Here is a 22720-nt window from a genome sequence, read left to right on the forward strand (position 1 = left end):
AGCCCGTCTCTTAGGGGGCCCCACACAATGGGTAACAGAGCTGCTCTACTCACACGTTCTAAGCCCCCCAGTGCATTTCAGCCTTAGAGCCTCCTGGTATTTCCATCCCATTAACTTTGTATTCCCTGCATGGTTATGAAGACCCTGGGGGAGCTTGAGCAGCTGACAGGACGCCCCCAGGCCCCACAGGACCTACACCTCTGCCTCGCATGGGGCACGGGGTCCAGTGGCACCTTCAAGCAGCGCTGTGCTTCAAGCTGAGGAGTCGCCTTGGAGAAGTCACCTTGTCCTGGAACCTTGGTCTTTTTATCTGCAAAGCTGAGATAGCATCTGACTCCCCACCCACTGGGCCTCTGCAAAGAGCAAGGAGGCAGGGACATTTTAATCCCAGGGGGGTAGGGACACCCGGGGACCTCAGGGGCTTCTGTGCATTTGCATCTGCCCTTCTCAGAGCAGGCTCTCCCAGGACGGGTTGACCGGGAGGGAAGGCTGTGTGGGAGGTGTGGGCTGATAAGAGGCAGTCCAGGTAAAACAAACGGATTCGGTGTGTCTGCTCCACCACCAGAAACATGCACACAGAGGGGCACAGCGACTGAGATGCAGGAGGCGTTCAGGGCCCCATGTGTAAGAAAGGGTGTGTGTGTGTACTTGTGTTTGCCCATGTGCATGCACACGCCTGCAGCAGAGGGAGGCAGGTGTGTAAGGAAGGGTGTGTGTGTTTCTTGTGTTTGCCCGTGTGCGTGCACATACCTGCAGCAGAGGGGGGCAGGTGTGTAAGGAAGGGTGTGAGTGTGTACTTGTGTTTGCCCGTGTGCGTGCACACACCTGCAGCAGAGGGGGGCAGGTGTGTAAGGAAGGGTGTGTGTGTGTACTTGTGTTTGCCCATGTGCATGCACACACCTGCAGCAGAGGGGGCAGGTGTGTAAGGAAGGGTGTGTGTGTGTGTGCTTGTGTTTGCCCATGTGCGTGCACATGCCTTCAGCAGAGGGAGGCCGAGGTGTGTAAGGAAGGGTGTGTGTGTGTGTACTTGTGTTTGCCTGTGTGTGTGCACACACCTGCAGCTGAGGGGGGCAGGTGTGTAAGGAAGGGTGTGAGTGTGTACTTGTGTTTGCCCGTGTGCATGCACACGCCTGCAGCAGAGGGAGGCCGAGGTGTGTAAGGAAGGGGGTGTGTGTGTGTACCTGTGTTTGCCTGTGTTTGCCCGTGTGCGTGCACACGCCTGCAGCAGAGGGAGGCTGAGGTGTGTAAGGAAGGGTGTGTGTGTGTGTGTACCTGTGTTTGCCTGTGTTTGCCCGTGTGCGTGCACACGCCTGCAGCAGAGGGAGGCTGAGGTGTGTAAGGAAGGGTGTGTGTGTGTGTGTACCTGTGTTTGCCTGTGTTTGCCCATGTGTGTGCACACGCCTGCAGCAGAGGGAGGCTGAGGTGTGGATACCCTTCATGCTGTCAAGGCTGGACTGCCTCCCTGCCCTTGAGAACTCTGTGCTAACGAAGGACACGGGAGGTGACCACAGGGACCTGACAGGGGACCTTGTCACCCTCATAACTCTTTTAAAAACGGTTTCTGAGAATGCCTGGAGTGCACGGTACACCTGGCAGCCCCTGCCCTTACAAGCGGAGCCGCCCTCCCCACCAGGCCAGGACTAGTGGGTCCCCTAAGGATGGGGCTGAAGTTGGGCCTGGGCCACGGGGGGAGGGGTCACAGCAAAGCTCAGGAATCTCCTGTGAAACCCCCTCGTCCTCCATCCCTGCAGGGGGGGCCCTGCTGTTACCTCAGGAGAGGGCTTCGTGGCTCCCTTTGGTCTGATTGGACTAGAGGGGAAGGGATCCAGACTTCCAAAAGACAGAGACAGACAGACAAGGACAGAGAGACAGACAGAAAGGGACAAGGAGGGAAGAGCGAGAAATGATGTGCATGCTCCTCTCTGGCAACGCCGTCCATGGTCCCAGGGACAGGGAGATGTATCAGATGGGGCAGCCAAGAGGCAGGGATGAGACCCCCACCACCCTGACCTGGGCTTGGGGGTGAATGAGGCAGCGGTCAGCTTTTGCTCATTCCCGTTGTAGAACCCAAGACTCTGAGTGGTCGGCCGATCTCCTTGCCCAGGGTCACCGAGCTGGCACTGGCCAGGCCACTTCTGGAGCCCGGCCGGGGGCCCTGAGGCCAGCCCTCCATTGCCCCTGGGGGGCTCCCCTGCCGGGGCACCAGGGCTTCTCTGGCACACCACCCGTTTCTTCCTTGTCACAATCGTTTCTTCCCCGTCCTCCAGAGTTGATCTCATGGTTACTGGATCTGGCAGAGCACTCTGTGACCTGGGAAGGATTTTGGCGTCTTGGTCCAGCACAGTCTAGGGTACATCGGGTGACTGTGAATGAGCATTGTGACCGCCCGCAGCTCTGGAAGGTGGGCTGTGTGAGGAGCCTGGGGGCATTGGTGTCTGCCTCAGTGCTGGTATCTCTCTGCGGGAGCTGGAGGAAAGGGCCCCACCCACAGCCACGTGTGCCACAGTCCTCACGGCTCGGCATGTTCTGCCTGGGTGTCTGTTCCCTAGTTTTATCCAGGATCCAGCATGTCATCTGAAGACAGACCTGGTGAGCAGACCAGATGATAGTATTTTGTCCAAGAGGACAGAATGCAGTGGAGACAAAAGCAAGGGAAAAAGCATCCCTGCCCTCTGCAAAGTGTCTTTCCATTTCCACAATGATAAGAGTGGGTCACTGGGCACGGACACACGGTCAGACCTGGGCAGAAGCCGAGTGCACAGGTGACTGTAGACACAGAGGCTGAGGGGCTTGGCAGGGGGCCTGGCTCCTGGACTGGGCCTCCTGCTCGCCTCCCACCCTGTTCTAATGCCATGCACCTGCCACCTCCCTGGATGGTGATGGCAGTGCCCACAGTGAGACAGGGCGAGCTAGCCAGGAAGGCCACCGTGCAGAGTCCAGGGCTCAGTGCATGGAGGAATCTGTGTCACAGATGCATGAGGAGGGGAAAGCCAAGCGTGTCATGAAAGGAGGGGTTAAGCAGGCAGGAGGAGGAGAGGGGAGGGGGAGGGGGGGAGGAGGGAGAACACTGGTGACATCCACTGGAATGGGGGGGCAAGGAAGGAACAGGTTTGCTTTGTGCTTGGGGGCGCAGCTACCCCTGGGGAAGCTCCCAGCAGACAGGGGAAGGCAGCCAATGAGAAGTCCCAGCAGCAGAAGGTGCTGTGGGCACTGTCAGGGTTAGGTGGTAACCCTGGCTCTGAGAGGAGGTGGAGTGGCCTGGGGGAGCACGGTGCAATTTCCCTGAGCCCCACATTTGGCTGGGAAGGCTGAGTGTTCCACCTAGCACATAGTAGGTGCCTAGCAAATAAGATTATTATGTCGCAGAGTGTAAATCAGATACATAAGCAGAGCCTAATAGGCTTCTGCATGGAGTTCTTGGGGTGGGCGGGACTGGCCTCTCTTGGTCCTTCGCTTCTCAGCGACGCCACTTGGATCAGGACCCAGGATGCTTTTGCTTCTCTGAATCCCTTCAGCCAATAAGAAGTGATCTTGACTTCCCACGCCTTCCCGCACACCCCCATCCCATTACACTGTCACCTGAACGATTTATTCTTACAGGGAGTTTGCCTCTCAAAAGACATCTATAAAACCGGGACCCAAAATGGTAAATTCAAGGCATGAGACGATGACTGGAGCCCTGGGAGGAGGGAGACCTCGGGGGCCCACGAAGACCTCATTATGCTCCTGTGGCTCCTTGGCCACATGACCCTTGCTCTGGCCACCAGACAGGTCCCCACCAGGGGCCCCTCCTGATTGTCGCTTCCCTCCTCTGAAGAGTGTAGCAGGAGACTGTCACAGACCTCCTTGGACAGCATCGTACATCGCTGCTGCTGGAAGGGCCCCCGCACTGATCCATCCAAATGTTTTCACAGTTCTTGTACCCCCAGTATGGAGAACAGGTTGAAGGGGGGCGGCACAGTTAAGGAGGGAGAGGGGACCTCAGACCCTCCTCTATGCTCCCCCAGTCCCTGAAAGTATAGTGTCCGGGCTCAGGAGGAGAGTTGGAGGACCACCAGTGTAGACTCAGTTACTCATTGCATGGATGGGGAAACCAGGACCCCCTGGAGAGGGGACTACAATTGCCCCGGGGCCGATCCCACAGGAATAAGCAGGAATAGATTCTATTTTCTTCAAAAATACTCACATGTATTATTTATATATACACATGTAAATTATCCACAGACATGATTTATAGTTAAGATATTAGTACTTATGTATGTCTCAGTTCCCTCTGGAAATTCTCCCTCTTGTAATCTATTCTCTTTACTATATTAATCACCTTTAATTTTAAAGTTAGCTCCTGATCGCACCAGTGCCTAGTTATTCTGCAAGACCATTTCTTTTGTCTGTTGTCTCTTTCCTCCTGGAATTTGTTCTTTGTTGCTGTCCCCTGGTGTGCCTGGTAAACTTCGGCTCAATTTTGGACATTGTGGATGAAAAGCTGTAGACAGAATCTGACCAGAAGTAGGCACAAATCATGAGGCGCCTGAGTGGCTCAGTCGGTGTAGCATCTGCCTTCCGCTTGGGTCATGATCCTGGGGCCCTGGGATTGAGTCCCACGTCGGGTTCCCTGCTCAGCGGGGAGCTAGCTTCTCCCTCCCCCTCTGCAGCTCCCCCTGCTTGTGCTCTCTCTGTCTCTCTGTCATCTCTCTTTCAAATGAATAAATAAAATCTTTTAAAAAAAAAAAGAAGTAGGCACAAATCAAAGGATGGTGTTTCATAACACAGGAAAATTATTTGAGATTCGAATGTCCGTGGCCCCAGGCAGAGACTTACTGGGACATGGCTGTGCCCATTTCTTTGCCTGGATCTGTGGCAGGTTCAGAGCTACAGCGGCAGAGGTGAGTGGTTGCCGTGTAGACCATAGGGGCCTCCAAGCCTAAACTGCTAACCCCTGGCCCTTCACAGGAAACATCCACCCACTCCTGCCCCGAGGCTGCTCCTCAGCCACCTAGGTTGGGATCATGAGGCCTGGAAGCTGGGTTTCCATCTTTCTGGAAGGCCCATCCCCCTCGGAAGGCTTCAGCCCCCATTTCTGTCTGCAGCCTACACAGCCTCCTTGACTCCAGACGGCTGTCATCTTGGGGGTGGGAGAACAGTGCCTCTTCTCTTCTCCAAACCCGCAGGGAGTTCCTGGCTTCTGATCCCCCAGGCTGAGCTTGGGCATTTTTCTGTTGGTTTCTGCTTGTTCTCTTTGATAGGGCCTCAATCTTGGGCTTTGAAAGGCTGTCTTGCAAACATGGGTTCAGATGTCGTGAGGACCACACACCAAAGCGAAGGGCAGATGTTTCCCTGTCAGCCTCCATCATCCACCACACGCCACTCCTCCCCTGCACCTCCCACCCCTCAGGCCCTCCTCCCTGCTCTCTGGGCATTGCGGGTGCTCAGACCTGTCCCGTCCTGACCTTCCCAGCTGACCCTCCAGGGGGCCCTGCCTTGGTGTTGGGGAGGGGGGTGAGGGGGCAGCAGTGATTCTCATCGAGTGCCCCCTCCCAGTGGGAAAAGGGGAACACGCAACCGTCTGACGGTAATGGGAGGGCCACACGGGGCCCCTGGGTGGGGGAGGGGGCACTGGGCCCTGTTAAATGTGTCTATTTGTTTGCTTATTGTTTTTAATAAAATGGCAGTTAGTGGCATAAAAACAGTGGCCGCTGTTGGGATTAAGGACATTCCCCCCCAGGAAGCTTTTACAAAGTGCTCAGAGCACCCCTTTGGGAAGCTGGTGGGCACTCTTGCAGTTCCCCTCTCTCCCACGCTCCCCACCCCATCAAAATTGCATTGCAATTTCCCCAAACTTTAGGGCTTCACGGGGATTTTAATGGAACGGGGGATAGGCATCTCCCTCCTACTGGCTCCGTCGACACCGTCAGTGAATTTTGAAGGCAAAGCCGACAGCGCACTGAGCCACGGGGCTTGGTTTGCAAGCTGCACAGTGCTCAGAAGAGACCCGGCTGGACCCTCTCACCCTGCCCCTCGGACGTGGGCTAACCGTACAGGTTGGGCTCAGAGCTCTCCAGGTCGCTGGAAGGTAGCCGTTGATGGGGTTCCATAGCTCCGTCAGTGAGCGGGTGTCTCTGGACATACAGACAGAGCAGTGGCCAGCACAGGGCCCTACACCAGATGCCAACCGCAGGGAGGGACTCAGTGGTGGCTGGAAGAGTGGCCAGCTCTGTACAGTGGGGCCACCTGATTCGGAGCCCAGGACCAGTGCTCCGGGATGCTCTGGGTGGCCCTCGTTGTCGACGTGCATCCTGGACAGCCTTTCTCTGACCCCTGGCCACCAAAGCAGGGCTTGTCCCAGCCATGGCCAGGCAACAAGGAGCATCTGCTCTCGATCCGTGTTTCCTAAGCTGAGTTTCTTCTCTCCACCCCACAAATGGTCATTGAGGGCCGCAGGTGCAACAGGTGGTTTGCTGCCCTTGGAGGAGCAACAGAGAGCAGGCCCTTGGGACGGGGGCTCGTTCCTCTCCTGAGCCTGCGTGCCGCCGAGCTCCACGGAGAGCTAGCTTTGCCAGGCTTCAGACGCATGTTCTGCAGGAGGAGAGTGCATGTGTCAGATTCTCTGGGGGGTGCTGGGTCCAACCAACTTCGTGAAACAGGCTTCTTCACCGGACAGTCCTCAAACTCGTGCATCAGGAGTCTCCAGCAGGGAGAGCTGAGCTTCCTGCACAGTGCCCGGTTCCAAGGACAGCACAAAACTCTTGCTTTGGAACCCTGCAAAGGGTCTCCGAGGAAGGACACGGCCAGCGTCCATCATAGCCCCCGTGGGCGGGTGCCTTCAGGCTGCCCCGAGCCACCTCCCTAAACCCTTCTCTTCTACAAAGCAAACCCGATCTGTCCTGTATCCCTTCCCCTTCCTCCTGCGCGTCAGAACTTGGCTCCCACAGGGAGACTCTGTGACCGTGGCTCACGGGCGAGTAGCTGTCCAGGGACATGGCAACACAGTGAGTGAAATGTGGTGCCTGGCGGTGTCTGACGCTCTGAGCTCTCCGGACCTGAAGCCGCCAGTCCTGCCAGGAATGGAACCCCCTGTGTGGTGTCGGTAGGGCCGTGCTGCCATGAGGCCTGCCTGGCAGTGTCCTCTGACCTGTGTCCCTGCAGCTCCTTCTCTCTGCCTGGAGGACCGTCCCCGTCCCTCTTCACGTAGAGTGTCAGTTAGCTGGGGACCCAGAAATGACAGCACCAGACCTCAGGGGGATCGCCTGTGGGAGCACCCTCGGGGTGGCCGTCCATCTGTCGGCTCGCTGGGCTGGCTGTGGTTCTGTCGTGGAGGCTGTCCGCCCTGGGCCTGGGTTTGGCCTGGGCCTGTTCTCCCGGTGACCCCAAAAGTTCAAAGGACCCCACCCCCCAACGTGCCCAGGGCCAACCTCCACCCCCACTGCTGGCACAGCGTGGCGATAAGAGCTGAGGCAGGGCACCCCCATTCTTGGGTGGGGGGCCCTGCAAAGCAGAGCGTGGCTGGAGGGAGGGGTGAAGACTTGGGGCTGGGCACCAGGCTGTCTCTCGGGACCCTTTCCCCGACTTCCTGGATTGGCTCATTATGGGCCATCATGGTACCCCTGGTCCCAGAAGCCTTCACCACAGGTGCCGAGCACGTCTACTCCTGAGCGCCTTTGGCTGGTGCCTGCCCCTTGGCCCCCTAGAGCATGGCATGTGCAGGGTGGGGACTGGGCAGCCACTGTCCCCAACTGCAGCTTAGCATCTAGCCTAAGACACTAGGTAGGTCCTCATGGTAGGTCCATAGTAGGCCCTCAGGTGTTGAATGGACACATGGCACTTTTCTCTCCAACAGGGACCTTCCAGAGAGGAGGTGTTTCACTCTCCCCTCATGTGACACTGGGGGACGAGGGAGAGAAGTGATAGGATGGCCGTCTGAGGTCCTGCAGCCGCAGCGCAGACACTTCCCCATCCGCCTCACTCTTCGCGAAGGGCAAATCGGCGTGCCACGGCCCCATGACCGTGTGGCTCCCCTGGGATGGCGGGGGCACAGAAGGCACCTCATGAGTGACCCCCGGGGATACGGGAGGGGGGGCAGCTCCTGCCGGAAATCCGGTTCTCAGGGCCGAGTCCAGACACTGTGGTTTCCTCTGTCCCTGCGTCTGCTCTGCTCCGGGCGCCAGCCAGGGGCTTCCTGTGCGTCCTCTGTAGCCTCCGGGGCAGGCAGGAGGCAGGCAGCTCAGAGCCTCAGAGCCGTGCTGAGGACAGGATGCCAATGAGCCCGCTCCAGGCACGGCCAGGCCCGCCTGTGGCTGTCCCATGATTCCGTCCTTACCTGGGACGCACTGACAGGTAAGGGGTTTCCCACGGGAGTCCACGCGTGCACCTCCGGTACGCAGCCAGCATCTGAGAACCGCTCACTGCTCCATCCTTGGGGTGTCTTTGCCTGTGGCAGGGTGGACATGCCTGGATCTGCCTCTGTCAGGTGCAGCCCCTAGACAGCGTCTCTGTCCTGGGCCACAGTCAACATGCCGAAATGTCCCTGAAAATAAGTAGGAGACAAGAGCATAAGCCACAGGAGGTGGATACCCTCCAGTGTGGGCCCTGTCCCTCAGGCTTGAGTGGGCATCTGAAGCACAGGGAGCCCCAGATGAAAAGATGAGCAGGACTAAGGCCTCCAGGACTGGACACTGGGTGGGAATCTGGCCATGGTGCACATGCTGGGCTTTCTGATGCGGACTAGGCATTGGTGCGTCGCTTTATCTAGAATGCACTTACCAAGTGTCTGCTCGGGCCGTGCACCGAGTGGGCATGCCCAGCCCCGGCCGACCCGCGCCAGGAAGGCAGCCTGAGCCTCTGCCCACACTCCACAGAAGTAACAGTAGCCAGGGTGAGAGCCTCTGCCCTCCGCACACCCACGGTGCACCGGCTCCTGATCGGGAGCACCACACAGCGCCCGTGCACCATCTGCGGGGCAGGAACAGCCACGTCACACGGCGAGGATGCCCTGAGAGGGAGGGAGCCAGGCTTTGTGGGGGAGGGCTTGCTTAGGGGTTTGATCCATTCACCATTGTATGGGCTAAATATGGACTTGTTACTGATGGCGGGTGCTGGCGCTCCTCGTGAGTAATCCAGCCACAGACTCCGCAGCTGACTCATGGGGCCCAGAGCCCTGGCCACTGGCCCTCACCCACAGACCATGCTGCTTTCATAGCAGAAGCCCCTCATAGCAGAAGGCCAGAAGTGCTGGCTGATGGGCACCATGGGGGTGTCCCTCCCCAGCCCCCAACATCTCCTTAGCATGGAGCGATGCTGGCTTCCCCTGCACACTTCTTCCCCACCTGCCATCCTTTGTTGAAATACCCCAGTGCTCTTGGGAGTTAAGTGAAAGAAGTGGATCATTTCCATATTGGCTACTGAGTTCAAAGCTGAATATCAGCAGTGTCTGTTCTTGAATGAGATGAGCAATAAATTCAGTGTGTGCATGTGTGTGCCAATGTGTGTGCGTGCATGTGTGTACATGTGCACGTGTGTGTGCATGCACGTGTGTCCATGTGTGTCCAAGTGTGTGTGTGTGTATGTGTGGTGTCTTGTGTGCATGCATATATATGTGTACCTGTGTGTGCATGGTGCATGCATGCATGTGCATGAATGTATGTGCATGTCCGCGTGTGCACGCATATGTGTCCATGTGTGTCTGTGTGTGCATGCACGTGTGTCCATGTGTATCCGTGTGTGTGTGTATGGTGTCTTGTGTGCAGGTGTGTATGTGCCTATGTGTGCATGTGTGCATGTGTGCGCCCGTGTGTGTGCATGTGTGCTTCTTGTGCATGCATGTGTGTCCATGTGTGCCTGTGTGTGCATGCCTGTGGTGCCTTGTGTGTTTGTGCACGTGTGTGTGAATGTATACGTGTGCATGTGTCCATGTGTGCCCGTGTGTGCATGTGTACATGTGTGACCATGTGTGCATGTGTGTGGTACCTTGTGTGTTTGTGTGCGCGTGTGAATGTACACGTGTGTGTGTGTACATGTGTCCGTGTGTATTTGTGCATGTGTGTACATGTGTGTCCGTGTGTGCATGTGTGTATTTGTGCATGTGTACATGTGTGTACATGTGTGTGTGTACATGTGTGCCCGTGCGTGCATGCCTCTGTGTGGGAGGGAAGGAGCAGCAACCAATGCAAGAGAGAGGTGGAGGCAGAGGCCAGCAGAAGGAACCCCAGCGCTCATGCTTTCAAAACTGCTGAAGCTGCAAATCTCTCTGAGGGGTTGGGTTTTGCTCAGAACTGTCCTTTCTGCTCAGAAACCATGCTGCCTGTGAATGAGCAGGTCTGACCCGGCCTCCGGGGTGTTCAGGGCCCAAGGTGGGAGGCATGTTTCCTGGGCCCCAGTCCAGCATCCTGGTCACTGCTGTCCATGAATGTGAGTCCGAGGGGCCAGATGGATGGGGCCTGGCCTCTGTGTGTAACCCCTTCTCCTCGTCATTAAATTCAGCTCAGAAACACGTATCCCGCCTGCACCCTCTTCCACGAGGGGTGACTGCGTGTGGTCCCGTGGAGGGAGAGGCCCTGAGACAAGGGGTGGGTAGGTCACAGGGGCCAGGTCCCCCTCTAGGGCAGGGGCCCCCAACTCTTTACTAAAGGGACAGATAGCAGATATTTTAGGCTTCCGGACCACACAACTGCATCCTTCCCTGGTAACACCAAAGTCGCCTTGGACATTTAGTCTGATGTTGCCATGTGTCAATAAAACTTCAGTTACAGAATTGGGGCAGGGGAGTGGGGGTTGCATATGGCCCTCAGGCCACAGTTTTCAAACATCTACTTCCAGGCCTTCCTACTCAGTGTGCTGCTGTCAGTGACCCCAGGGAGTGGGAGAGATGCAAACCTCAGCCCCATTTGCCATCCCGCCCCAGAAGTTTCCTGTGTGTGCAGAAAGGGGAAGCAGGGCCTTAGAGGCCCACCCTCACGGCCTCATGGGGATGACACCGGCCTTCGCTGAGACCTACTGTGCACAGGCCACATGGCTAATGAGGTTCCCTCGGCCTCTGAATAAATTCTCCTGGGATCTTATTTGCAGATGAGTCAAGAGAGGCAAAGCAAGCGCGCAAATCCCCTGGGGCCACCAGGGGCCAAGTCCCACAGCCGGGGGCTTGAAACAACGGATGTTTATTCTCCCGAGGTTCTGGAGGACTGAAGCCAGCAGGGCCACACCTTCTCCAAAGGTTCTAGGATTGGGTCCTATCTGCCTTCTCCAGCTTCTGGTGGTTGCTGGCAGCCCTGGGCTCATGACCGCAGGCCTCCAGCCTTTGCATCAGCGTCACGTGGATTTCTTCCATGTTTTTCTGTGCCCACCCCGGGGTTCTATAAGGGCACCAGCCATTGCACTGACCACCCGCCCTAAATCCAGGACAATTTCATTTCAAGGTCCTTAGGTAATTAATTAAATCGATGAAGACCCTATTTCCAAATCAGGTCATATTCTGAGGTTGGACAGGGGGACGTGAATTTGGGGTCGGGGGGAGACCAGGTCACTTGTCCAGGGTCCGGACTCCCAGGACCTGGCACCAGCTGTCTCGGGGCTGGCTAAAGTCAGCTGTGTAGGGGATCATGGCTTTGCAGAGTCAAGTGAGGGCCACAGGCCTCCGTGACTCTAACTGACCCCGCCCCCCCAACCCAGGCTCCTGGGCCCCCACAAAGCATTTCAGCTCAGGAGTTTGAGATTCCTAATGCTATAGCATCACAACGTACCACAGAGTGGGTGCTGTCAACAACGGAGATTCACTGCCTTACATACTTCCGGAGACCAGAAGATGAGAGCAAGGCAGGGCCAGGGAAGAATGTTCCAGCCTCTCTCCCAGCTTCTGGTGGTTCATGGGCTCTGACAGCGGAACTCCAATCTTGTCCCTGTGGGGGAGTGTGTTTCCGAATCTCCCCCTTTTATAAGGACACCGGTCATACTGGGTTAGGGCCACTGACCCCACTATGACCTCATCTTAATTAATTACGTCTGCAACGACCCCATTTCCAAATAGGGTCATATTCCAAGGCAGTGGGTTAAGACCTCCACTTGTGAGTTTTGGGGAGACACAGCTCAATCCGTAAAATGACAACACCACTGGCGGTGAGTGGAGTTTCCCAAACTCTCCACGGACCCCGATGCATTTGTTTGGGTCTGGACCTGGCTGCTCTGTGATCTCTTTGGCCCCCAGCTCCCTCTGTCTCCTCAGTACACTCTAAAATTCAGGGGAGTCTCCAAAGTCAGAGAAGGTTCTCCTTATCCGAGGAATTTGCTCCTCGATGTGACTGACCTGGGGGTGGGACAGCTTTAGTCAGCCTAATGCCAGGAGACTAAGCCCCACCTCGAGGCCCTTTTGGAGACCCTCGTCAGTGAGGTGTGCATGATGACCCCCACGTTCTCTAGATCACAGCAGCTGGCCATCGGCCATCCCCCCGTGGTGAAAAGACCACTGCTCTGCAGGGGGCTGTGCGGGAGAGCAGCTAAAGGCACAGGCCCTGGAGCAAGCCCGCTTTTGAGTCCCGGCTTTCCTGTGTCTGAGCTGCTTTTCTTAGCAGGAAAAGGTTAATCTTGCTCAAAGAAATGACCTCAAGCCCAGCTCCTGGGAGGTCACTGTAAGTCCTCCGACTGTCCTGCCTGATAAGAGTGTCTTGGTTTCCCAGATAGTCTATGCTAATAATGTGACTTTTGGCGGGGGCCTTGGACTCCAGGGCGTCAGCTCCACCTCTGGTCGGGCTGGAGCTACGACCTGCCATGCCTACACGACCAAGCCACGACAGAGACTCTGGACACCCAGGCTCAGGGGGGCTCCCCTGGCTGGCGACACCCTGCGCGTGTTCTCACGCAACATCACAGGTGGGAGGTAAGGGCTGCCCACATTCCTCCACTGGTTACTCACACCCGGTCTCTCCTGGACTCTGCCCCCCTGTGCCTCTTCCCAGTGCGGATTTTAATCTGTGTATTTTCACTTTAGTAAGCCAAAACTGAGTGTAACAGCTCAATCTGGTGAGTCCTTTGAGTGAATTTTTGAACCTGAAGGTAGTCTTGGTGACCTCCAATATATTGTGCAACTTTGAGAAAGCCCCCTAACCTCCCTATGGAAATGGACAGCATTTCTGCACCCACCTCATGAGGTTGGAGGGAGCATATATAAACTAATTCGCCAAAAACAATGTGGGGTACCTACTACCACTAGGATGCTTGTGGCTTCCTTAGTCACTGCTGACTCAGTCCTGCATGCCCTCACCAGTCTCACCTTCTACCAAGAAGGAAGTGGCTGGAGGGAGAAGTGGCTGGATGGGCAGAGGACCACATTTCACCTTCTGTGGCCATATGGGGTGTGATCAGGACATTTCTGACCCACTACCCACGTGCCACCACCGTGATTGTGTCCCAGCAAGTCAGTTTGGATGATGTGACCAGATTTGAGATGGGGACACTGTTTCCTAGTGTCATTCATGCATTCCTTTCATTAGTGAAGAACCTCAGCCACATTGATGTTTTGGACCAGATCTTATGGGGTTGTCCTGTGCACTGTAGGACAGAGCCAGCATCTTGAGACTCTATCCACTAGATGCCAGTAGGACCCCTCACCCCTCTGTGACCACCAAAAATGTCTCCAGACAGGGCCAGATGCCCCCGGCTGAGGACAATCTGACATGGGTCCTTTAGGGTGATTCCTCGAGGACTCACCTTCACCATGTTATCATGAGTGTTTAGTACAGCTATTTCCAGAGTGGGGCTCTCTTCTCTTTATGGGGTGGTCCTGCCTTAAGCTGCAGAGAATTCCAATGAGAGGCAACTTTATCTCCATGGAGTCCTGGCTCCAGGCTCCCCCATCACCCACAGCATGGAATGCCCTGCAGGGTCACTCAGAAAATGGCACGCTTCTTTGTGTCCCCACCAAAAAAGCTAGCAGCCTTGTTTCTCTGAGAACACCCTGGTTTTGGAAGACATGTTTTCCTTCAACAGCCTTCTCCCACCCCAGGAGGTGGCCAAGTGCCTCAGAATGAGCCCAAACTTCAGAGCGCCTCCTTCTCAAGAAAGCTGGGCTAGACTCTCACCCGTCCTGCAATGGACGCTGCGAGCTTCACCGAGTTCCCAGACAGACTGTTTGTCAAAGGTGTGCTGTGGAGTCCATGTTTTGCAGCCTTGGTGGAAAAGGAATGGAGTTTTTGCAGTGAGGTTGGTACTTTGGGAAACCCCTGTCACCTCTCATCCATCAAGCCCCTGAAGACAGACGTCCTTGGATCCACTGGTCACCGTCCTTGGTTCCCACGGCGCAGGCACAGGAGATCCCTGCATTCTACGATGAGCTACCGTTGACAAAGATATGTCATCCCTTTGCCTCAGCAAATTCCAGCGCCATCGCTCCTGCCTTCATCCAAGGGTAGCAGCCGGATGTACCACGTACATTCCTCAAGCGCTAGGAAAGAAGGCCCTCAATGGGTTTGCTTTTGCCATGGACAGTGGCCCATGTTTGATCCAGCTCCATTGAACGAGAAAGTCGTCCAGACCCAGAGATGGATTACCAACTCCCCATCAGTCTCCAGGGCCTGATCTTATTACAAAGCACCACAAATACAACCATAAAAGCCCTATTGATTGATGCAGAGTTTGCTAATCCATCTGTCCCCATCCATTATTCCAGGTATAATTTTTCATTATCAGGATGGCAGCTGATTCCTCACACATTAGTATACAGTGGCAATTACCAGGAGCAGAAAGAGCCCCTAAATTAGCAGGAACAATAACACCTGTCAGGAAGGGGAAGCAAGAACTCCACACTGCATGCTGTGCACTCTGGGACCATGTCTGAATTACAAAGAATTTGAAGATGGATTCAGTATTGACCTTGTAAATGGAGAGGAGGAAGTTTGTGTTTTCTTCCCTTTCTCGGGTGTATAGAGTGTACATCCTCCCTTCAGGTGACATCGTCGTTCACCGGACCACAGCCTGCCTGACAGCTGGAGTAGACACTGTTCAAGGATTTCCTTGCCTGGGGTCAGTAGGGTTTGCAGGACAGAAGTTCCTACCTGCACTATTTAGTGTCCACAAGGGACCTGGCCTGAGGGAAGCACTACTTAAGGGGTGAGTAATATGGCAGAAATTAGTGAGGAAGGAGAGAATTTGAGGGGGATAACCTCCTAAGAACCCTGCCATTTGCGTGGGGCAGGGAAACCCAGTAGCTCGACACACCAGTTCTGAGATCTGAATGTCCTTGTCTTTTTGCAAAATGCAGCTCCTTTTCAGCCTTAATGGAGAAAATTGAAAGACATGTGGCTGAAATAATTCTTTGGGTCCCTGGAGGGACTAAATTGATAAAATTCTCCCTGGAGTTTGGTTTCCAAACATCAAGAATCTGTCTAATTGAGTTCTCGAGGAAACTGTCACACAAAGTGATCTATTCCCAAGCCAGCCTCACGTGGACAAACCCGGCAGGGCGAAGCTGCCCATGGCCGACTGTTACGGTCCAGCTTGCTAAGGTGGAGGCTGTGGCTGTCTTTGAAATCACCTTGGCAGTGGCCAGTGAAATTCTCAGAACTTGGGAAGCCTTTGATGATGGAGTGTGAAGGTTCTAGTCTTCAGAACCAAAGGATTGCAGCTTGAGTCCCAGCTTTAACCAATCTTTCAAAATAGATATATATTCTATTTAATTTATAAGACAAACCACCCTCAGCTGTTCACGTGAGTTAGAGGCCAGCAAACTATAACCTATGAGCGAAATTTGGCTGCTCTCTGTTTTTGTAAATAAAGTTTTATCGGCACATAGCCACGCCCGTTTGCTTGCACATTATCCTTGTCTGCTCTTGCCCTGTAACGGCCGGATGGGGAAGCTGCGACAGAGACCATACTGCCCACAAAGCCTGAAATATTTACTCTCTGGCCCTTCCTGGCAAGGTTTGCCTAGCCGGCATCCATGCGAAGACTTAAGGGATTTACACTGATGAAGAAGAAAGGACTCCTGGCATTCGGGGAGGACTAAAGAACAGGGCAGATGATTGAAACAGGACACGCTTCTCACGAGCTGTTCTGTTCTCTTCGTAGCGGGGAGAAGAAGTGAGGAGGCATCCTTATGGATTTTCTATCTTCCAACCTGCTTCTTACAAGTGTCATTCTTGCCACATGTCAAAAGGCCTGACTTTTGTTCCACCATCACGAGCATGGGGTCTGTGGGATCTTCTTGTAGCTATGGATCTTTTAGGCATGAGCCCGGGGGCCCATCAGAACTCACGGGCCAGGCGTTGAAGCATAAGGCTGTTTGCCTTGCAAGTAAAGTATGTGAGGAGTAGTCAGATGTTTGCCTGTAGCTAGTTTTATGACCAGAATGTAGCTACAGATGGGTGAGCTTGGCGTGAGATGTTTGACCTTCTCTGAGGCTCCAGAGCAGAGACCTGCCTTTCATCCTGGCTCTGCCGAATGATGATGGGAAAGTCACTCTACTCCTCAGCATCAAGCTCCTCATCAGTCAGGCAGGTGCAAAAGTGCAGGATGGTGATGGGTTCGATTGATCACATGTGAAGACTTGGCAAGGTACCTGGCATAAAGAGGTCTTTCTAGAAAGCATAGCAGAGATCCTGGCTGGTTATTAACCCACTTATAATTTCCTCCAAAATCTAATTTGGTAAGTTCTCTGGAGGAGTCCCACACTGAAGGCAGGAGAAGGGCCTCCGGAATAAGGCAAACCTTAGGATTATATCATTACCTTTCTCCCTGTCCCCCTGGTTTTTATTTTCTCCTTTTCAGTTATAAATGCAATGTGTCACATAGCTACGGTGGTAAGGGACTGTGTTAGAGTGTGTGTGGGGCTAGGGGTGGGTATGAAGATGAAGAGGCCCCTTTCTTAAGGGGGCTCAGGGACTTATGAGGCCCTCGGGCAAGGGGCTGGTCTTCCATTCTCAGAGTCATCAGTGAGGGAGAGGGTCCCTTGAGCCAACCGTTCTGCCCCCAGGCCTCGGTTTCTTACATCTATCAGAGGAGGAGGATCAGCGCTTTCCCATCCTCACCCACAGGGGGGAATGGGAGGCGATCAGACATCTAAGATGCAGCTGGTCATGGAACTCTTCCCTTCCAAGGACGGTTGCCAATGCAGATATTCAACCCAACAGAATGCCTGTAGTAACAAGATGAGAGGTCAAAATCGAGCAGTGCCCTGTGCCTCCTCTGGTCCAACAGGTGTTGGGGAATGGATGGCACAGCACTCTGCTCTTGCGGGGCTCTCAATGCCTTCAGCTCGGCCTGACCTAGCAGTTGAACCAGCCCCTGCCGTTCTCTTGGTTCACCCGCTCACTGTGTACTTTTACATCGCCAGCCTCCGTAAGCTGGATTCTCCTGACCTAGAAGATGGAAGGTTTAGCCCAAGGAATGAAGACTCAGTTCTTGCCATGGGGATTGGGATGCAGCCTGCCAACGGATAGCTGAGAAGTGTTTGGCATGGGCCTGGAGCACTTCCCGAGGGGTGTGTTCATGGAGGAGGTGGTGAGGCTCAAGAAGATGTAGAAGCTTGCTCTCCCCCAGGAATGTAGAGGGGAGAGGTACCAGCCTCTACCTTGGAATAAAGGAGACCAAAACTGGGCTTAGAGAAGGTCAGAGCAAAAACAGATTAATGAAGTCTGAGCTCAGAATCATATAATACTACTGCTCTTAGGATGGGCTTTGAACCAGCAGATCCTATGTGAACCAAGGAATTTACACAAACTGGTCCATTTGGTTTTCACTTCCATAACTAATGATGATAGTATCTACCTTTGAGAGTTGTTACCAGGATAATTTGGATAATGCACCTCTGACAATTGTTACCACTTGTTGAGCATGCCTGAGATCACCATCATCACCATCATCACCATCACCGCCACTCACCACCCATCACCACCACCATCACCACCACCATCACACCACCACCATCCTTTCCAACCCTTCCTCTGCCAACAAGGTCTGAGTTGGGTGTTGGGGAAGCTGTTGAATAGTTAGGGATTACTGAGGCTGGTGGGTACTCCATTGTTGATGAGACTGAGGGTGTTCCCTGCGGCATAACTAGCTGTCAGTCCTATGGGAAAACTGACTTGGCAGTCTTAGATGAAAAGGCAAACTGGCCTAGAGGTTTATGGCAGGTGCCACAACTTGGGCATAGATGTATGTGAAGCCATTGGCCAGAATCAACAGTGAACGCTGCCATTTTAAAAAATGGGCACTAGATTGCTTCTCAGCCTTTTGGCTAAGATCAAGTGAAAAAATGGGCACTAGAGAAGCTGCTCCTTAAAGGCGGGTACCATGGCTGAGTTCGTCAATACTGACAATGTTTGGCATGCAGTAGGTGCTCTGTAACTGGTTCTTGAATCAGTGGATAAAAGAATAAATGAAGGGATTTCCATTACATTCATGTCTTCTCCAGTTTTCCTAGTGCTGCTTATCCTGTGGGCTCAGGATGGGAATCCCTGACGACAACAGAAATAGCCCAGAAGATGGGCAAACAGGAAGAGAAAGCTTGTTTTCTGGTCATGCCAACTTTGAATCATTTATTAATAATTTCCCCCATGAGGATCATATTCAGTAGAGAGGTAACATCTGTTTGCGAGACTGTGTCCTTGGGAGACCGCCAGAAAAATCTTACATTCTGAAATCCTCCACGCTGGGACACACGTGCGTCTTGTTCTCACCCCAGGACCCCGGGTTCCTCGGGGCTGATGGGCGGGCCTCTGGAGTGGAGAGAGGCAAGTGCTTAACACCTCCCAGGTGCAAGAACAGGGGGAATTAGCACTTCAGTGGGACGAGGTGCTGCCCCCTGCAGGGCTCACTGCAGAGCCCCCAAGACCTCTGTGGCCCAGCTCCTCGGGTAGGGTTCTTCCTGATCAGAGGAGGACAGGGCCTTTGCAGGTGGCTTTTATGGACCAGTGGCATCTGCTGGGCATGCCCCCAGTGTCCGTGTTCCAGGAAGGATGTGACAGATGTGTTGTCAGGAGGAACATAGCTTCGCCGCCCATCCCCTGCATCCGTGGTTAGTGGAAGGTGGTACAGGGAGTGGGGAACAGAGGGACGGTATAGGAGGGAATCCCTGTCCTCTGCTATCTCTGTCGGGGGTCAGCAGACAGCTCTCAGGTGGGGCTCAGGCTGCCCCGCTTCTGTCCCTGACTTGCTGTTTCCACTCCTTACGCCCCGCACCCTCCTACCCCATGCACACACACAGCAGGGCACAGGGCAGCGAGGCCAGACTGCAGATCCTTTTCTGGGCTTTGGGGAAGCATCAGCTGCTAGGCCTGGGTCTTTTATTCCTGGAACCTCATCAGGCAGTGAGCATCTTGGAGAGGACTCTGGAAAGAGGAAGATACTCCCCAGTGATCCAGGTAACCCCTGAGTCTGCCAGGAGGTCAACCCATGTTCACTGTCCCCTACCTTCCCAACAAGTCCTGGGCTGCCTCGGCCCCTCCTGTGTCAGGCCAGACCTGCTCCCACTCAAAGGCCTGTGCTCAGAATCGAGAACTTACCCAGGTGGGAGGAGGCAAAGGAAGAGTGACAGGTCCTGGGGGGCGTGCCTCAGCCAGAGCTCACCTGGGCCAGGTGAGGAGCTTGACAGGTGCAAGAAAGGACACAGCTGCCCGTGTGGGCCAGGTCACAGCTGGGGAGCCAAGAGATGCCGGGGCTGGGGCCTCCCTTCCTGGACTCCAGGTGACCACAGCCCTGGTGCCCAGCCCCTGCCGTGGGGAAGGAGAGACCCGAGTTGACAGGAGCAGGCCCCGCCCTTCCTGGGCTCCTCTGTCTCATGCCCGGGTCTCATGGCTGCCCTCCCCCCCTTCCTCTCTTCCAGGTCTGGCTGTTCATCAGATTATCACCATCACTGTCTCCCTCATCATGGTCATAGCTGCTCTGATTACAACTCTTGTCTTAAAAAACTGGTAAGGCTCCTCGGCCCCTCTGGCCTGGACATGGGGGCTGTGGGGGTCCCCCCGGGAAGTGTGCACAGAGGGTTTCCTACTTTTCAGACCCGGTCCCACATCGCATCCCAGAGCATTGTTTCTCTCATTTGGGCCAGAGAATCGGGTGCAGCTCTTGGCCTTGATGGCAGCCTGCTCACCTTCAGCCCCACGGCAGCTTGGCCAGCCACAGGCACCGCTCTCCCTGATACTGCCCTTGGGGGGGGCGCGCCCCGACCGTGGCTTTCTCTGCAGAATGCAAGTGAGCCCGGCCTCCATGACAGTTTCTCAGGCAGCAGGTGTTGGGGTTTCCGAAGCCTGTGTCTGCATTCAGGTGTGCCTTTCGATGCCGCCCACCCAGCACTCCAGCAGCCCGGGCAGGTTTGCGCCCACCCCTCGCTGCCCCTGGCCGTCCAGGGGCTGTGCTCCGCCCACCGCTTTGAATCCTTCCTTCCTCTTGTGGCCGCTCTGTGTCTGCTGAACTAGGTTATTGCTTTGCTCCAGGCAGCCTGTTTTTGCCTATTTCCTCCTGGAAATTGGCCTACTTTGAGGTTGGCCTTGCTAGGTGAACACACCTGCTACACCCCTGGGAAAACCGGGGCACTGCTGGGTGACCCTGCTGCACACACACCTCCCAGGCCCCATCGGCCTGCAGCCCCTCCTCCAGCAAATGTGTCGCCTTTTAGCATCAAAGCTCGAACTCCCTTGTAGGGTAATACACCCAAGCGGTGCCCCTGTTGCCGGCTGGTGGTGACAGGAAGTCAAATGGGGCTGATGGGTAGCAGCTTCTCCTGAGGGTCTAGACAACAGAAATCCGAGAGAAAGCCAGTCTCCAGGGTTAGCCGAGGTGCCAGGGTGGGACCTCACAGCAAACCAGCGAGGCCTCCCGAAAGCCAGCAGACCCGAGACCCAGGGCGTTTTCTGTGACAGGTGATGAGGACGACCCTCGGCTCGCCACAGGGCATCTTGGGCAGGGGCTGGTCCTGGTCTGGAGCCCAGGACCACATGGATTTGCGGCTGGACAAATTCCACTGACCATCTTGACGGCCCCCACAGGAGACGGAGGAGGTGGTGGCCTCTCGGTTCCCCACATTTGGGTTTGCAGCGAAGCCTCAGAGAGCTCTTCCGGGGAGGACAACCCAGGCAGTGGACGAGGGGGTTCCATGACCTCGAGGGGACTCCCCTGGGTTTGCATTTATCTTCCCCCCTTTGTTTATGGGGTGGGGCTTCTCCGCCAGGAGCCAGGGCTCCCCTCACTGGAAAGATGAGGCAGGGCATGTTGGTGACTTACAGGAAGATGGGCTCACGGACCCTCACCCTCACAGCCACTTCCTTCCGCGTTGGCTCTGAGCACAGCAGGGAGGGGGAGAAGGGGAACTGGTTCCGCAGACTGGGGGCTCCCCAGATTTCCTCCTAGCTGCCCTCCCCCATGGGGATGGGACTTCCACTCATCCTTCTCGTGACTTGCCAGAAGTGCCTGGGAGAGGTCACCGATGGTCTGCTCCCCCAAACCGCTTGGCTGACAAGGGTGGGACTCCCGTGTCCATCCTTGGCGCTGGGAAGGCCCCGGGGTCCAGAGGGACGGGGCAGGACCCATGGGGCATTCAGGAGAGTTCTCTCCACAGACCCGGTACCCGTGAAGAATGGACGATCCACGTTCATTTCCGCCTTGGGAGTATGGGCAGGGGCAGGGCTGAGGGTGCAGGGCTCCCCACTTAATAATTCTCCCCACAGATGGTTACAGAGTCCCTTCCAGAATGAGCCACCAGACCAGCCGCACCCGTACTCAACCCTTCATGGGGAAACCGAGTCGGCACCCCTGCCTGGCTGCCACCCTTCAGCCAGACAAGGCCTCAGCTCTGGAAGAACGCAGCTCAGAAACTGATCTCATAATCTGCCCTGCAGTAATGGCCACATTTAAAATTCAAATTTTATTAACAAAAAAAAAAGAGAGAGAGAGTGAGCTGATTGTTTGATTGTGGCTGATCTTTCTGAAGAGGCTGGGAATTACCATCTAATATTAAATGACGGATAATTCATGCCCGGAGGCTAAGGCTCCGTAGTCTGAGGCTGGCTTTCGGCATCTGCCCGCCGCACCCCCACCCCGACTCCTCTGTCTTCCAGCTGTGCCCAAAGCGGGAACACGCGTCGGAAGAGCCACCAGCGGAAGATCAACCAGCAGGAGGAGAGCTGCCAGAACCTGACGGACTTCACCCCTGCCCGGGTGCCCAGCAGCCTGGACATATTCACAGCCTATAATGAGACCCTCCAGTGCTCCCACGAGTGTGTCCGGGCGTCCGTGCCCGTGTACACCGACGAGACGCTGCACCCGACAGCCGAGTACAAATCCACGTTTAACGGGAACCGGTAAGCTCAGGCCTGGGCCAGGCCCTGCCACCACAGCATCGTCGACCTGGGGAGGGGGCACCCTGCACGTGTCTTTGGGGGGCCGAGCAAATGCACGCAGCTGGTCTGGGGAAACGGGAGGGGCGGGCTAGACGGAAGGAGGTGTTTCACCACCCAGAGACAGAACCCAGCAGCAGCCCTGCTCGCTTCTGGACCGCACCCTTGCAGATGGGCAGAAGGCCCTCCCCACCCTGGATGCCATGTGCTGGGGGCTGAGCAGGCATCCTGGCCGGCTTTGTGGCACCGGGTCTCCTGATATCCACACACTCCCCGTCAAGTCTCTCTGAACGCCCATCAATAAAATGTCAGCATTGCATCTTGCAAAAATATCAAATACCAGCCAGACTCCTGGTTATTCAATGCTCTTTTTTATTAATCATGGGTAATCCTTCCAAGAAGACATGACCCTA

The 22720-nt window shown here is 55.3% G+C and overlaps 1 protein-coding gene across 5 annotated transcripts in view; it reads left to right on the top strand.

Moving 5' to 3' along the window:
* AJAP1 (adherens junctions associated protein 1) overlaps positions 1-22720 on the top strand; it is a 190571-nt gene that overhangs the window by 88921 nt on the left and 78930 nt on the right. For all 5 annotated transcript variants that reach the window (XM_027580002.2, XM_027579966.2, XM_027579981.2 and 2 more), the window contains exons 3-4: positions 19799-19886; positions 22029-22271. In XM_027580002.2, the coding sequence (XP_027435803.1) occupies positions 19799-19886; positions 22029-22271 (331 nt within the window). The remainder of the gene's footprint in view (positions 1-19798; positions 19887-22028; positions 22272-22720) is intronic.

The sequence above is a fragment of the Zalophus californianus genome, chromosome 4, assembly GCF_009762305.2.
Source record: "Zalophus californianus isolate mZalCal1 chromosome 4, mZalCal1.pri.v2, whole genome shotgun sequence".
Classification (NCBI taxonomy): Eukaryota; Metazoa; Chordata; class Mammalia; order Carnivora; family Otariidae; genus Zalophus; species Zalophus californianus.